Genomic DNA, 17,845 nt, shown 5'->3' with positions numbered 1-17,845 from the left:
TGTTCCTTTCTTTTTTTTCTTCAGAACCTATCATACCTTTTTCTTTGCTTAGCATTTATTTCTTTAAAATCTCAAACCTGAGTGTAGGGAAAGGCTAAAAGTAGTAACAAATCCTAAGTCTTAGTGGTCCTCAGTTTTATTGTTAGATATGGCCCATCTCCTTCCCTTTCACATTGGAATCTTCTGTGTTAGAGACCTAGTGTCTGAAGATCAACAGAGCATGCCACCGTACGCAAATGTTTTCTATAAATCCTACAGACAAAGACAAATGATTGAATAATACAAATCCCTTTCATTTTAAGGGTGCTGTCTCCATTGACATTTAACTAATTTAAGTTATAAAAATACCATGTAATCATAAAGGTCTCATGCGATTTGACTAACATACTTATTCAATCAGTAAATTTATTATTGCAACTTACTCATTTACAGTGCTTATGCTTCATTCTTCTGTTATCGAAGCCTTGAGATCTGTTTAAATGATAAGATGCCTCAGGTAGATAAAACTTAAAGCCATTATTAACTGAAAACACTTCAAATGAAAAATTTGAAGACAATTTTAGTGACATGGGTAGGAGTGTGTATAGGAGGGAGGCTATAAGAAAAGACCAGAGTGCATGAGAGAGCTAATGAATTTTAAGTTATGTCACCAAAGAGTTGTATAATTCAGTACCATAAATGAATCAATCAAAAATTTTCTTGCTCAATGAAAATCTTTACATACTTAATGATTTTCTTCAGTTCATGACAGGTCAATGATCCTGGCATTAGGGTTATATCATTTTATACTTTATTCTTTCCTTTGTTCTTTCTTTGCAGAAAGCCCTCAAAGCCACGAGGAAGAAATCCAACCATTAGGTGGGTTATTTTATTTGTGTGTGTGTGTGTGTGTGTGTGTGTGTGTGTGTGTGTAGGGGAAGGGGCGAGTTATTTTGAATTCAATCAACTTAGTTAGAATTTTTTAAAATAGATTCTAGGAACCTCTGGGTCACTGGTGTAATCCAAAATTTATATGATTTTTTACTTTAATTTATGTTTAACTTTCAAAGATTTTCTTCCTCAACCATTTTTTTTTCTATTTTATTTTTTTTTATTTATTATTTTTTTAAAATCAATCTTTATTGTTCATATTATTACAAAGGTTCCTCATTTCTTCCTCCCTCCACCAGGTTCCCACCCCACCCTCTGCCCCCTCCCCATCCCCCATTGTCCTCATTCATAGGTGCACAGTTTATGTTCAGTCTCTTCCTCCCTCCCTTTCCCCGATAGTAAATCCCTTTTCAGATAGTAAATCTGTTACTTAGCATTTTCTCATATCAATAATACCTCCACATGCCCAATGATACACTTCACACAAAAGACATTTTCAAATAGGTCAACCAGCCTCATCCAGGCCCCACCCAAGGCACTCACAGATCAACACCCCAGCGCTATACTAACTCAACACATCCAGATCTAAGCCTTCATCACTTGATTCAGCAGACCCTCAAGTTCCCGCAAAAGTTTCCAGCCATGTCTGAGAGGCAGCCGTGGGCAGGTACAGGCGAGGAGCAAGCTGTTTCGGGCCTGGCTGCTCCGGGCCTGGCCTCTGTTGCTCTGGTTCGTTCCACAACCAGCTGCTCCGGGTCTGGTCACTGCCGCTCCCGACCTAGTTGCTCTGGACTTGGCTGTTGCTGTTACAGGCCTGGCCGCACCCGACCCGGCAGCTCTGGGACCGGTTGCTCCGGTCCCGGCCGCTCTGGGCCTGGCCGCTCCCAGCCTGTCAGCCGCTGCTCCGGGCCTGGCTGCTCCCAGCCTGGCAGCCACTGCTCCTGGCCTGGCCGCACCAGACCCGGCTGCTCCGGGCCTGGCCGCTCCCAGCCTGGCAGCCACTGCTCCTGGCCTGGCCGCACCAGACCCGGCTGCTCCGGGCCTGGCCGCTCCCAGCCTGGCAGCTGCTGCTCCGGGCCTGGCCGCTCCCAGCCTGGCAGCCGCTGCTCCTGGCCTGGCCGCACCAGACCCGGCTGCTCCGGGCCTGGCCGCTCCCAGCCTGGCAGCCGCTGCTCCTGGCCTGGCCGCACCAGACCCGGCTGCTCCGGGCCTGGCCGCTCCCAGCCTGGCAGTCGCTGCTCTGGGCCTGGCCGCACCAGACCCGGCTGCTCCGGGCCTGGCCGCTCCCAGCCTGGCAGCCGCTGCTCCGGGCCTGGCCACTCCCAGCCTGGCAGCCGCTGCTCCTGGCCTGGCCGCACCAGACCCGGCTGCTCCAGGCCTGGCCGCTCCCAGCCTGGCAGCCGCTTCTCCAGGCCTGGCCACTCCCAGCCTGGCAGCCGCTGCTCCGGGCCTGGCCGCACCAGACCCGGCTGCTCCGGGCCTGGCCGCTCCCAGCCTGGCAGCCGCTGCTCCGGGCCTGGCCGCTCCCAGCCTGGCAGCCACTGCTCCTGGCCTGGCCGCACCAGACCCGGCTGCTCCGGGCCTGGCCGCTCCCAGCCTGGCAGCTGCTGCTCCGGACCTGGCCGCTCCCAGCCTGGCAGCCGCTGCTCCTGGCCTGGCCGCACCAGACCCGGCTGCTCCGGGCCTGGCCGCTTCCAGCCTGGCAGCTGCTGCTCCGGGCCTGGCCGCATCAGACCCGGCTGCTCCGGGCCTGGCCGCTCCCAGCCTGGCAGTCGCTGCTCCGGGCCTGGCCGCACCAGACCCGGCTGCTCCGGGCCTGGCCGCTCCCAGCCTGGCAGCTGTTGCTCTGGGCCTGGCCGCTCCCAGCCTGGCAGCCGCTGCTCCGGGCCTGGCCACACCGGACCCGGCTGCTCCGGACCTGGCTGCTCCCAGCCTGGCAGCTGCTGCTCCGGGTCTGGCCGCTCCTAGCCTGGCAGCCACTGCTCCAGGCCTGGCCACACCAGACCCAGCTGCTCCGGGCCTGGCCGCTCCCAGCCTGGCCGCCGCTGCTCCGGGCCTGGCCGCACCCAACCCGGCTGCTCCGAGCCTGGCCGCTCCCAGCCTGGATGCTCCGTGCTTGGCTACTGCTGTTCTGGGCCTGGCTGCTCCCAACCCGGCTGCTCTGGACCGGGCTTCTCCGGGCCCAGCCACTCCGTGTCTGGGTGTTCCTGGACTGGCCACCCTGGGCTTGGCCGCCTCTGCCTCAGGCCTGGCTGCCACTGCCCCAGGTCTGGCTGCTCCAGTGCTGGCCGTTGATGCTCTTGTTCTGGCTGCTGCTGCTCTGGGGCCTGGCCACTGCTGCTCCGGGCCCAGCTGCCACTGCCTTGTGCCTGGCCACTCTAGGCCTGGTCGCCGCTGTTCCAACATTCTGTCCCTTTTTTCTCCTTTTTTTTTTCTTTTTAAAAAAAACAAAACAAAACGCATTTATGTTGCAATGTTGGCTGGTGCGTTGAGTTCTGACTTAGTCTTTGATTTTTCAAGATCTTCTTTGTATTCTTTCTTAAGTAATTTTACTATCATTTGCTCTCACTTGATTTCTTCACATTGAGAACTTCTTTGGTTTCTTCCTCCTTGTCCTGGGAGCTCAGCAGGTTGGCCTGTGGCACCCCTTTGTTCTCCGTGGGCTCCCGCGCTGCTCCAGCCTGTTGCCGGGGTCGGCACCGCCCAGGAAGCAGCCCCCGTCCTTGGCTCCGTTGCCAGCGCTCAGCAGTCGAAGGCTCAGGGGCACCCCCCCCACTGGGGGCCCCGTCGCCCGGCTCCTTGCTGGCGCCCGGCTGGCCGGTGTCCGGCAGGGGCTCCTGCTCCTCGTGGCGTTCCTCCAGTCTGGAGCTTTCTTTCTCCCTCCCACTAGGGGAGTCCAGGATCAGAGTCAACAGACTGTCCTCTGCGCACAGTGTGCGCGACTCCGGGGGCTCGGCCTTTCGCCGGGCTCCCAGGACTCCACCTCACAGCTCCGTCTCCCCCTGCCCGAGCCTGGGTCCCCAGGGACTGGCCCAGACCTGGAGTTCGGGGCAGTCTGGACTGAGGCTCAGAGCTGCCGCCGGAGGCTTTGTTTCTTCCGGCTAGGGTAATCCAGCATCAGAGTCAACATTCAGTCCTCTGCGCGCCATGTGCGCGCGACTCCGGGGGCCCCGCATTTCGCCGTCCCCCTGGATTGTCTCCCCCTGCCGGAGCCTGGGTCCCCAGGGTCTGGCACATAACTTGGGGCTCAGCGCTGCCGGTTTGGGGGTTCAGCCCAGGCTGGGTGTTCTATTTCCTTCCTGCTAGGGAACGCCAGGCAGCACCCAGCCCTCTCCTCCTCTCCGGCTGCGACCTCTCCGCGCGCGCGTGCGTGCGAGCACGCAACATGTCTCCGTACCTTAGGCTTTTTTTCAGCTCCTCTGATTTTCCTTCTGGTTTTCTCCCTCCTTCCTATTGTAGAGTTTTCAGTCAGTCGACTACCTGTAGCTCTGGGCAATGTCCACTCTACATTTTAGTTGTATTCCCTTGAAATTGTTGTGAGCTGCTGCGGCTAGGTGTATACCCGAGCAGCCATCTTGGATCCTCTCCTCAACCATTTTAGTATATAATTTAATCTTCTTAGCATATTGCAGAATGAGCATAAAAGACAAAAAATAAAAAAATCAGTGGTTTGCTTTAGATCTATAAGTTCTCTCAGGTCTAGAGAATATGGTCACTGCTTTACTTCTGATTTTTTCTTGCCTATTACCTGGCTTTGTAAGGGCATGGCTATAAGGATCCCTTGGTGTGGGGGGAGCTTTGATTATCTACATTGTCTATGCCAACATTAATTCGACAAAATTTAATACTTAATAATCATGGCAGGGTTCTATTCTTAGTACCAATGATGCAAAGGTAAATGAAACATTGTTTCTGTCCTTAAGGAACTCAGGATGTAATGGAAGATTTCACTTTTAGACATAATGATGATCACCTTCAGAAAAGTGGCAAAAGTAGACATTATGGCAGCTCTGAGAAGGGGAGTAAAGGGAAGGCCTCCCACAGGAGATGCCATGTAATCTGGACCTTGGAGAGTGGGGCATGGGGAGAGGCAAAGTTAACTGCATAACTAAATCTGTGCATATAACAGCATTTCAATGGTCTAGGACAGTGGTCGGCAAACTCATTAGTCAACAGAGCCAAATGTCAACAGTACAATTGAAATTTCTTTTGAGAGCAAAAATTTTAAAATTTAAACTTCTTCTAATGCCACTTCTTCAAAATAGACTCACCCAGACCGTGGTATTTTGTGGAAGAACCACACTCAAGGGGCCAAAGAGCCACATTCAAGGGGCCAAAGAGCCGCATGTGGCTCGCGAGCCGCAGTTTGCCAACCACGGATCTAGGAACACAGAGTAATCCAGTAAGGATGAATATAGGAAGATAAAGTGAGAGACGTGGCTTAGTTCCAGATTACAAAAGATGCTAGGAATGGCAAATGGAATTTGTAATTTATCCTATGGACAGAGAGATTGAATAGGGGAGTGAACCAGAAATTTATTTGTTGATCTGACAACAATAAAGAATAGCAACTTGAAAGCCCAAACTGTGTCTTTTAAGCTTAGAGTGTTAGTGCCTGATGTAATTGGCATGCAATAAAGTATACATTGAATCACAAGAGAATGATTTTAAGAGTGATAACCATAACAGATGGGTAGTTACAGAATAGTCATGGGATATAAAGTACAGCATATGGAATATAATCAAGAATATTGTAATAACTGTGTATGATGCCATGTGGGTACTGGAAATATTGGGGGAACAAGGTATATGACTGCCCAACCACTTGGCTGTACACCTGAAACAAAATGACATTGAGTGTAAAAAATAAATAAATGTACTATTGATTAAAAAAAGTGATGACCACGAGAGCATGGAGAAATGATTGAAAGTTAATATAACAGATGGTGATTCAATTATAGGTACCAGAAATTTTCAAAAGGATAAAATATAGGGTGGGCTTTAAAATGTATACTTTCTATTGGTCTAAAGACCTAACAGTTTATAGAAGAGAGGGGAGAGTGGGTGTTATATGATTGCTGTGCTATTGGGAAGGGCAAGGTAGCTGATAATTTCCCCTATTCAATAGATTGGTGCCAAGATATCATGTGTATCTACAGATAGACACAGTCACTCCATCTGGTGGTTTCTCATGAAGTTATCTGGTGTTTTATAGATGAATTCGTGTATATCACAGTAAGCTTAGACTAGATGGCCATACAGAATAGTGGCCGAAACATCAAAAGGGGAGAATAACTAGTGATGGGGTGAACAAGAGGTGCTAAGCTAAATACATGCACTCTGAAGAGGCCAGGATTCTCTGCCCATTGTAGACTCTGGACCATAGTACCACTTAAAACAGTATTATATTACTTCTAACTAAGTTTAGGCTACAGTAGATTCCTTACTTGCCTCATGTAAGTTTATGGCTAACCTTTCTCTTTCCTTGTTCCTTTCTTTCTGAATATATTCACTTAAGAAGACCATAAAATTGATGAAGGACCCCCAGAGGGATCACAAGAAGAGCATGGGGGTCAGCATGAAAAAAGAGACCAGGGTAACTATCATTGATCTGGAAGCCAGAATGTCCAGGGAGACCAGGAAAGCTGGAAGAGGAGGCCGAGGTGGTCGAGGTGGCCAGAGAGGCCAAGATGGCCAGGGTAGACAAGGTGGCAGAGGTGACCAGGGTGGTCCTGGTGGCCAGGGTGGTCAGCGTGGTGGCCAATGACAAAGAAAACCAACTAAAGATGGCTTCCAGTGATTCCCTAGGTATTAATTGCATTTCTACTCCCCAATCTAGTGAATTTCTCCCTGAATTTTTAATTTTTTGTTTCTATTTACTTCTCTTGTTTTGATTCTTGTTTTTAATCACTCAAAATGTTTGTCCAAATTTGGCTTGCCACGAATCTCATTGCCTCAACCTTACACATACAAAAATATTCTCCATTCTTTTAAGAGCAAGTGTTACTTTTACCCTGAGGTTTTGTTTGACTCCCTCTTCTTATATTAACCTAAAATTCTCCTAGTCCTACCTCTCCTCCCCACCTCCTCTCTTCTCTCCTCCCTTCTGTCTCCCTCTCCTGGCTTCTTCCTCCCACCTCTACCTCCCCACTCCTCCTTCTTCTACTCTCTTTTAACTTCATGTGTTGTCTTATAATGAGCCTATTTTATTATAGAAATACCAGTCATAGAGCATGCTCAGGCTAATGTGGAGAGCAGCTACAGTGTTTGGACAGGTTCAAGCCTTGGACTAATGAGAGGACATAGTCCTCTCATGGCCACATGCAATTCCCAGCTTAGAAGGAAGAGCCCTCCCAGCACAATTATAACCAACAGCTATAGTTGTAAGCTTGAACCTGTGGTCTGAACACGTGGCCCCACATGCCTAAGTGATATAGGCTGCAAGTAAACAAAGCTTGATCAGGTGTGCCCTAACTGGTTTGGCTCAGTGGATAGAGCTTCGGCCTATGGACTGAAGGGTCCCACGTTCGACTTCAGTCAAGGGCATGTACCTTGGTTGTGGACATATCCCTGGTGGGAAAGGTGTGCAGGAGGCAGCTGATCAATGATTCTCTCCCATTGATGTGTCTAACTCTCTATCCCTCTCCCTTTCTCTCTGTAAAACAAAAACAAAAAACAAAAACTTGATCAGGTGCTTGTCATTGAGAAGGATCGAAACCCATGAGAATGTTGTAAACATCTTGACCATGCCCTTACTTTGCCTCGTGACATCTGGCCATAAAATAAAGACAAGGCTTAGCCCGTGGCTCTGTCTCTCCATCAGAGAGGCAGCATCCCATCCAGACCCAGCTTTCATTCTCTTATCTGTCTTTTCTCAATCCTTCACCAACCCCTCTCAGCAGCACTGTACCTGGCTGAGCTGGCATGGCACATGAGGCGCCCTGGGGCTGAGAATGCCATGCCCAACTCACCACAGGCTAAGTGATTATTGTGTCTAAAATCTTTTTCTCTATTTCAGAAGTGATAGAGATCGACTGGTGAACATGGACTTTTCAGTGGTGTAAACATGGCCTTTTCTTCCTCCAACTTTGAATCACCAATAAAGTCATAAGCATTATACCCTGGCTCTTGTTTTTCATTTAGGGCCATGGTTCTCAGTCAAGGGACAGTCAGGACAGGCTGGGTGGTAGATAGCTCTGGCTGGACTCCAAATGTTCTGTATTGTGTAACTGATAGGAGCTCAGATTTCAATAATTGTGTAAGGACTTAGCTACCACCAATATTTCAAAGCAAAAAAAAAAAAAAATTATTCTTGAGACTAGTAAGAGAGTTTTCCAAGTTTACCTAATTGATACACACCTCTTTTTCTCAACTCAAATACAGAGAAAAAGACCTTGTAAAATTCTTTTATCTCTGACAGTCTTTCAGTGCATGTGTGCATATTATTACATTCCTGTGTACGTCTGGGGTTCAGGAGGGCCTTTAAGACCTGTTTACCCTCAGCATGCCCTATTGGAAATAGAGTCATTGTCCTGCTATCAACTAGACAAGCTTCCCATTGGTTTAGAGACATGCAGATGTACCTCAGCACTATGTTTGGTTCATACATGTTGACTCAATTTAAATTTTTTTTTTTTGCATATATGCATTTGTAGAAATGGCATAAAGTAAAATCTGCCGGAATTAGGGAAGTTGTAAAGGAGAGTTAGTGTTTATGAGTCTCCCAGAAATTCATATGTTGAAGTACTAACCCCAGTGTCTTAGAATATGACCTTATTTGGAAATAGGGTTGTTGCAGATATAATTAGTTAAGATGAGCTTATGTGAGAGTAGGTGGGTTCCTAATCCAGTATGACTGGTATCCTTATCAAAAGGGGAAATTTGGGCGTATACAGGGAGAACACCATGTGAAGGTGAAGACATACTTGGGTGCTTTTTAGAAGCTAAGGAGCACTAAAGAATGCTATCAAAACACCAGAGCTAGGAGACCTGGAACAAATTCTTTCTCAGAGCCCATAGACTGAACCAACACCTTGATCTTAAACATCTATTCTTTAGAGGTGTGATAAAATAAATTTCTGTTGTTTAAGGCACTCAGTTTGTAGTACATGGTTGCAGGAAACCTTGCAAACTAATGTAATGAGAAAATTTAATTTTTTAAAAATATATTTGTATTGATTTCAGAAAGGGAGAGAGAGATAGAAACATCAATGATAAGGGAGACTCATTGATCGGCTGCCTTCTGCACTCCCCTTACTGAGGATTGAGCCCACAACCCAGGCACGTGCCCTTGACCAGAATCAAACCAGGAAGCCTTAGTCAGCAGGCCAATGCTCTCTCCGCTAAGCCAAACCGGCTAGGGCTTAAGATGTTTTTTAAAATTTACAGTGTAAGTTTCAGCCTATGCACCTTTAGTGCTCCTTAACAACTTTCTATTGTTTCTTTTAACTTATAAGGCATTTAAAAAAACTTATCAGCTTAATCAATTTGTTAATTTTTGCACTGTCAGATTCAGAGAAAAAAAATTAACATATGAAATTTAACATATGAAAGATAAAAGTAATTTTTATTTTTATCAAATTTATTAATCAGAATATTTATAAACATTTTTATCTTCTGCACACAAAGTCTATGACTACTGTAGACTGGTCAATCACTTCAAGATATTTTTGCCACAACATAAATGATATCTTATAGATGACTTATATATAATCTGAATATTATCCTCCTAGTTTATAGAGATGATCTGTATTGAATCAATATCTCCTTTGATAGTTTTGACATTTTAGCATCTAAAATCATAATTTTTTTTTATTGAAGATCTCATCTTATCAGGGTATCTTAACAATTAGTGCGTGATACAGTCTTAGTTTGCTAAAAGCAAACTTACACATGTCTTTTGTATAGGAAATATCCTTTAATAAGCAATAAATAGTTCTACTTAGGCTTCTGGTTTGGCCATTCTTATTTTATAAAAACTTTTTATATAAACTGTCCTCTCACACTTAGCATCTCTTTTTTCATTGATTCTAAAATAATTTTTGTATTCGCTGTGACAATATTTATTTTAATCATAATTTATGTTTTATTTGTGATTATAATCAGGATTAATTTCTGCTACATTCATAGAATTGCATAGCATTTTATTAAGAACTGCAACCTTACTGAGTCTTTTGCAAAGGTGGAGCTTATTTGGAAGATCCGAGAAGAAGAATCTAGTCAGGACCAGGAGGATGAGCCAGCTACTTTTCATAGGAATGCAAAAGAGTAAGATGCTATTACAGTTGTTCTGAATTAGCCATACAATTTGCATCTGGACAAATGACTTAGAACTATGAAAATACACTCTCCTCTCACAGTTTGTTTTAATACATGTTTCAAAAAACTGCTGGGAAGGAGAGAGAGAAAAGAGACAAAGCGGCATAGAGGCCGAGATAAAGAGGCAAAATAAGCTATACATAGATTTTCTAAGTTATAAATATACTTCATTTTAAGGTAATCAACCATATGAAATCAACATTAATGTAAGAACTGAAGATAATTAATAAACATTTTGTCTTTCTTTGTCCTAGAAAATGATAGTGCGTCTTCAGCTCTGTTTATGTTATTAAACATTTCTTCTCTTTAGTGTATGTGCTACTTCACATAGCACCCTTAGAGATGCTTGTCTTAACTTCTTGTTCCCCAGAATTAATATAAATGAATGGCTTGTAGGATAGATTAGAGCTATCAGTTCACCAATGAGCACAGCTAATTCAGTCTCTGGCATGAAGTAACTGGAGGTGGCTATGAGAAAGGACAAATTGTAGGCAACGAAAAGCAGGAGGAAGGAGATGAGAGCTTTCATGGCTCCCATGTGGGCATCTGTGCTGGGGTCTCTGCACCCTGTGGCATTGAGCTGCATCCGCCTGCTGTGTCTCCATAGGGAGAGGATCAAGAGGAGGAATGAGACGAGGGACACAGAAAAGGGGAACAGCGTGAACAGGTTGAGATATACCTTGCTGGAAGCATATTGAGCTTTATTTACCCTGCATCTCAAAGTTAAGTTTCTTCTCCACTTCCCCTTGACACAAAGCCTGAAGTCATCATCCAAATTCTCAGCGGCGGGAAGGCTAATGAACACAGAGAAGGCCAAGCACACCAGCAGGATCCCAGGAATCGCCCTTTCAATTCTCCATTTCATCCAGAGGAAAAGAGGATGGAAGAAATTAGCTATCTTGAGAAAATAGAAAATGCTGAGGCAGGTGGCAAACCAGATACTTAAATGGTTGGTTAGTGTCCAGAAGAAGTCAACGATTCTCATTTGTTTACCAGTTTCATAGACGTCTGGATCCAGCACCAGCATAAAACAATCCAACATTATTATACACATTAGACAAATTCTGGATATGGCCAGACTTGTGAGGATTAAATCAATGGAAGCAATCTTCTTACTCTTCATCCAGTCCATGAAGTTTACCAATACAATAAATGCATTTCCTACGATCCCCACCGAAAACTCCCCAACTGTTATGATCATTAAGGTGCTGATTACTTCATCTGACATGTTAAAACAGAGAAATATCCAATTTGTTCCTATTTGCACGGATGTAGTATGATAGCTACACCTACTTCTTCGATTTCGCTGTTGTTTTCTTTATCTCTTTTAGTGTAGTCTGTCTTATGATGGAGACTGGAATGGCAAACGAAGACCGTAGCTATCGTCACTAAATCCTAATTAGTCTTGACAAACAATGTGGTTGGCGATCCCTGGCCTGGTCGCTGTATGTCCGTTTACCTTCCCCACAAGTTTTACTTTTCCACGTATAGTTTAATGTAGACTGAGCTACAGTTTGCCAAGGTGCAAATTCAGTCGATTCCTGTTCATGGCCCCACACTGTCCTTCTCGTGTTATAGTTTGCAAATTTTGGATTTATTATTCTGTGATGCATGCTAGTAACCTCAACAGGCATGCCAGATTTAGCAAATAAAAATGCAGAACACCCAACCAAATTTGAATGTCAAATAAATAATGAATTTTTTTTTTGTGTGTGTGTGTGTGTGTATGTCTCAAGTGCATGAGATAACTACTTCCAGAAGGTACTGAAATTCAAATGATTGAGTGTCTTGTATTTCATCTGGCAAACCTAAACCTCAAGCATTTCTGTTCATTGGAAAATGGTCAAAAAAATAGAAATTTGTAGAGGAATCTTCATTTTGTTGAATGATAATATTAATTACTGCTGAAAATTTAAAGTTTGGTTGAACATGGAGGGAACTTAAAATGTTAACATTATGTACGATTTGGTTTTAAAAAATATTTCCACACTTTTTATCTAGATTTTTTTATTTTTTTACTCTTTCTAGAGTTTTATCAATTTAGGGTAAGTTCTTAAATTATGGCTATATTATTTCTTCATAGAAATTATTGCTTCATTAATTTTAAAAACTTTATAGTGAATTTTGGCCACAATTTCCATCTGCTCCATGTCATTATTTCTCTTGTTTTTGACACTTGTTAATGTTATAGTTTTATACCAAATTTTCCCTTTCATTTTCCATATTTATCTTGATTTAGATGGCGTGACAATGTTACTAATAATTGAATGAGTTGCATTTTCTTAGAGTAGCTATTTGCATGTTTTCCTATCATTTTTTTTTTCTTCATGATCCAAAAGCTAACTTTTTTTTCCTGTTTCCTCAGAGATAGACTGGCTCCTACCAAGAGAGTTGATTTAAATGATGTTTTGTATATTTCACCTTCCCTATTACTCTTAACCAAACCAGGTTAGGAGAGTTTTTATCAGTAGTTTTACTTATACCAGTTCCTACAGCCAGTATTGTAAATTAGGCATTAGTTTTTGCATTTCAGCATGCATCCCTCAGACTCAGGAAGTATATTTTGAAAACTGATTTCTGAGATTTGTAAGCTTCCCTCTATCTTCCTTCCTCCTCCTCCCCCCACGCCTCTTCCTCCCCCTCCTCCTCCTCCTCCTCCTCCTCCTCCTCCTCCTCCTCCTCCTCCTTCTCCTCTTCCTCCCCCTCCTCCTCCTCCTCCTCCTCCTCCTCCTCCTCCTCCTCCTCCTCCTCCTCCTCCTCCTCCCGTCTTCTGCTTCTTTCTTATTCTTCTTCCTACACAACTTTTGTCCAAATGGAACTGGTTTTGGCAGTTCTTATAGGTATTTTGAAGTCTACATATAGTATAGGTTTCCTGATTTCACCAATATTTTTTTCTCTCTCTTTGATTTTTGCTGGTTTCTAGCACAGAAGGAAAATACTGATTTGTGCTACTAATGTAAATAGTAAATCTGCTTATTTTGCCTGAGAAATCAAAGTAGATGTGCAATCTATGTGGTATTCTGGTATCAGAAAAAAGAGATTTAGCCCTAGCTGGTTTGGCTCAGTGGATAGAGCGTCAGCATGTGGATTGAAGGGTCTCTGGGTTTGATACCTGTCAAGGGCACATGCCCAGACTGCGGGCTTGATCCCCAGTGTGGGGCATGCAGGAGGCTGCCCATCAATGGTTTTTTTCTCATCATTGATGTTTCTATCTGTCTCTACCTCTCCCTTCCTCTCTGAAATCAATTAAAAAAAAAGAAAAGAAAATTAAAAGAAATGCATGTTGAAAGAATGGGGCCAATGAGGCAGAAAGAAAGAAAGAAAGAAAGAAAGAAAGAAAGAAAGAAAGAAAGAAAGAAAGAAAAAGAGAGAGATTTAAAATAAAAAGCACAACTAAATGCAGTTTTATTTGATATATAGACAGCCATGAGAAATCTTCATTAATAGATGCCAAAGGAAAAAAAAAATGGAGATAACTTTACAAGGAAGTAAAGAAAAATAGACACTAAATTGTAATAATGTTAATAAATGAGACCCAGATAATTCTGGTTAAGATCTTAGAGTTCCTTGGAGGGGTTTTGCTTTGTCCCAGAGATAGCCTCAGAATGCAGAAAAGTCAGTGAAAATGCCCCTCTCTTTTTTGTTACAGAGACAGGAAGAAGAAACCAGTCTGAGCTGGGGGGCGGGGAGCAGGGAGACAAGGATCTAGAAAGCTATAAAATCTGATTGGCAAGTAGTACCATGACATCAGTAGTGAGTAATGACAATACATGCTTTGAATTTTCTTAGCTATATTATTTGAAATAACAGGACATACACATATACATGTAAACAGACACACATACCAAGATTCAGCTTCTAGACTTAAAAAAAAAAACACCTGCCGAAACCGGTTTGGCTCAATGGATAGAGCACATGTGTCAAACACAAGGCCCGCGGGCCAAATCCAGCCCGCCAGGCCTTGCAATGTGGCCCGCACCGCGCTGTCATCACTGCACTCCGCTGTCAGTTTATGACATTGTCAGTTTATGACTGTTCAGTAAACCATTCGGCCCGCGATTTAGGCTGGATTTTAGATTTTGGCCCCTTCTCTGATTGAGTTCGACACCCCTAGGATAGAGCATCGGCTTGGGAACTGAAAGGTCCCGGGTTCGATTCCGGTCAAGGGCATGTACCTTGGTTGTGGGCACATCCCCAGTAGGGGGTGTGCAGGAGGCAGCTGATCAATGACTCTCTCTCATCAATGTTTCTAACTCTCTATCTCTCTCCCTTCTTCTCTGTACAAAATCAATACATTTTTTTTAAAAAACCTGATATTAAATATTACTTATTAAACAAACTAACGCAATAGTATCATAAAATATTTAATGAGATAATGCTTGATCTGTTCTTGTTTACACGATAAAACAGTTTTAGACTCAACAAAGAGATAAAAATTAAATATGCAGATTTTAGTGAGAAAGCAAAAGCAAGTGTCAACATATTAAGTGAGAGTTGGGGTTCATTCCATGATTCTCTGCACTTTATTTCTGAAGAGGCATCAGATGATAAGCCCAAAAGCACACACTGTGCTTGTCATGACCAAAGCCACGAAAAAGGCAGTTCTCTGAGAAAAACTTCACTAAAGAAATTGATTTGCGTCTTACCTGACCGGGTCAGACCATATTTAATTATGGCCTATGTAGGGCCGATGTTGCATTTGATTAGCTTAATTGAAGTATTTGAGTAAACTTTGAATCAGTGGATGAAATAAGTTGAAGGTTATCATTGGGAAACAGAAATACACTCCGGGTTCAATTTGTGAGCTCCAGAAAAGATGAAGACAAACATAAATCATGTATGTGGATGATGGATGAATAACTGAATGGCGTTGTTGAATTTCTTGGTAAACTCAGAAAATTCTACTTTGCCTTCTGATTCCTGGTCTTTCCCCCTATATCCCTTATTTCCTACACAACTTTTGTCCAAATGTAGCTGCTTTTGGCAGCTCTTATGTGTACTTTGAAATCTACATATACTATAGGCCTCCTGATTTCATCAAAATCCTTTTCCTCTTTGGTTTTTGCTGATGAGGGTTAGGGATCAGTTTGGAGAAGTTATTCTGTCTATATTTAATGGGAATAAAACATGCTATGGCATATGAGCAGTTACCTAAGGGCCTATGCTTACTAAAATGCCATCCTTGTTTGTCTTTCTTTGCTAGTAACAAAATGCAAACAGCCTCATGTTATTTGTCCTCATTGAATAATTTATTTTTTAATATATTTTTATTGATTTTGTACAGAGAGGAAGGGAGAGAGATAGAGAGTTAGAAACATCGATGATAGTCATCGATCAGCTGCCTCTTGCACACCCCCTACTGGGGATATGCCCGCAACCAAGGTACATGCCCTTGACCAGAATTGAACCCGGGTCCCTTCAGTCCCCAAGCCGACGCTGTATCCATTGAGCCAAACCGGTCTCGGCCTGAATAATTTCTTTAGGTTAATTGTTGTTTGGATTTCAGACAACTCATATTTAAATAGTCACCAGTTTCACAGGAAATCATCAGCAAAATCCTTATATTCTAATCCATTTTTTTGGATAGTTCACTTTTACCTTTTTGGTTTGAACTAAGAGTCTTAAACTTTTTTTGTATAGTGGGATACTTTGGCAGTTTGGTGAAGACTGATTTCATCAGAATAATGTTTTTAAATGGATAAAATAAAAATGCATGGAATTTCAAAGGAACCCATATAGATTAAAATATATATTTGATATTAATAGAAGATAGAAAAGGAGTGAAAAAACTAGAAGAAAGCATGAAAAATAGAAAAAGAGAAATGTGAAGACAGAAAATTAATTGAGATTCCTATAGTATAAAAATGTTTACTCAATGATCATAAAGTATTAAAAACCAGAGATTTATTTTCTACAGAAGGCAATAAAGAAAAATATAGAAATGTGGAAAATACACAAATGGAGAACACATAGTAATTAAAGATGAAGCAAAGGAATATAATCAGTGATTTTTTTACAATGGGTAATATAAAATTTAAAGCAAAATCCTGCATGAGTGACAAAGAGGGTTTTTAACATCAGTAAAAAAAAATAATAATAAAGGCAATGACCACCAAATCACATACAGTTATCAATATTGCTTCAAGTTAAATGCAGCTACAAATGAAAATATTATGAGCAGAAACAAATAATTGTGAATGTATGTTTATTAATTATCAATTTCAAATTGTCATATAATTAACCTGGATAGGGAGAGAAAATATTATTAATATGGTTTATTAAATGTATATAAATTTGACTTTAGCATCATTAAATTTCTTTCAAGAAAATATGGACTTCCCTGGCTAGTATGAGAAAAATTGCTGGTTCAATTCTTGGTCAGGGCACATACCTGGGTTGTGGGTTTGATCCCAGACAGGGCATGTACAGGAGGCGACTGATCAATGTTTCTCTCTCACACTGATGTTTCTCTCTCTCTTCCTCTCCCTCTTTCTCGCTCTCTCTTCCTTTCTTTTCCTCTCTCTCTCTCAAATCAATACCAACATATTTTTAAAAAAGAAAACAGACCATTCACAAAAATACATTATATATTAGGCCAAATAAATCTTATCTTGGGCTAACTATCATACAAATATCTTGTCTGATCCAGCTTCAATAAAATAAAATTTCAATATAAAAATTGCTATTACATATATCATGTAACTAGAAAATTATTCTGTTTAATAACCTTTGCATTAAAAGAAAATTACAAAGGATATTTTAAAATGCTTTGAGCTGAATGACAATATAAGAACTATGTGTCAACATTGTGGAATATATTTAAAGCAACATTTAGGCAGAAATATACAGTTTTGAATACATATAATTACAAAAAAGGAAGAAAGACTTAAAACAAACTAGAAAAAACAACAAACTTTTGCTTTTAAGAAAATAGCAAACCAGATGTCTGAAGAAATATCTCCAGTGCAAAAATACATAAAAATATGTACAAACAAATCTTTAAGTTCACAGCCCCAGAAAAGTTTGTGGGTGTTTTTATTTGTTTGTTTATTTGTTTATCCCCGGGTGCCAAAAATGGTGGGAAAGTGCAAATTTTGAGAGAGAGAAAATGCTGAAAATAGAACCTTGGGGGCATTTTCAATCTCCTTTTAATCTAGAGCTTCGTTTTAAAGGACCATGTGCTTGGAGAATAAGATACCTGGGTTGGGCCTTTTCAAGACTGGAAATGTAATTGGATTCTATCACTATCCTAGGAACCCTGAAAGGCAATTATTTACAGAGCAGCAAGAAAATAAAATATGCCCAGCAAAAGGCTAAATTTTTAGGGGGAGTGCCTCTCAACCATGACATGAATTGAAGGAAGGAAGAAAAGGAGATGCATTGCTCTGAGAATTTCTAATAATTACCTTGTACATATGCATGTTTGGGAGCAGAATTTGCACTACTTATGTAGCCTTTATTACCTTTGTAGTAAATTTGAAAACAGAAAATTTAAAGAAGTCCAAGATTGGGGGATTCCCCATTCAGCTTCATAAGTAATGTTAAATCCTTTCTAGCAAAGTACACTATAGCCGAAACCGGTTTGGCCCAATGGATAGAGCATCGGCCTGCAGACTCAATGGTCCTGGGTTCGATTCTGGTCAAGGGCATGTACCTA

General features: G+C 42.4%; 2 protein-coding genes and 1 long non-coding RNA gene across 3 annotated transcripts in view; 1 reads left to right on the top strand and 2 right to left on the bottom strand.

Moving 5' to 3' along the window:
* The first annotated feature begins 831 nt into the window (after positions 1–831).
* On the top strand, positions 832–8,083 carry LOC311619399. The gene is made up of 3 exons (XR_014794496.1): positions 832–858; positions 6,392–6,466; positions 7,889–8,083. It is a non-coding gene; the product is annotated as an uncharacterized lncRNA (long non-coding RNA).
* Positions 4,171–17,845, bottom strand: part of LOC311619388 (taste receptor type 2 member 43-like) — a 197,990-nt gene continuing 184,315 nt past the window's right edge. The window contains exon 2 of the mRNA XM_084877668.1: positions 4,171–4,454. The gene's annotated coding sequence lies outside the window, so the exon portion shown is untranslated. The remainder of the gene's footprint in view (positions 4,455–17,845) is intronic.
* LOC311619756 (taste receptor type 2 member 7-like) lies at positions 10,478–11,416 on the bottom strand (the record flags this gene model as incomplete). The annotated part of the gene is made up of 1 exon (XM_084878282.1): positions 10,478–11,416. The coding sequence occupies one exon, from the start codon at positions 11,414–11,416 to the stop codon at positions 10,478–10,480; it is 939 nt and encodes a 312-aa protein (XP_084734408.1).

This window comes from Pipistrellus hanaki, assembly GCF_964339955.1.
Source record: "Pipistrellus hanaki genome assembly, chromosome: 3".
NCBI classification, from domain to species: Eukaryota; Metazoa; Chordata; class Mammalia; order Chiroptera; family Vespertilionidae; genus Pipistrellus; species Pipistrellus hanaki.
Note: the sequence above shows the minus strand (reverse complement) of the source record. Positions and strands in the feature narration are given on the sequence as shown.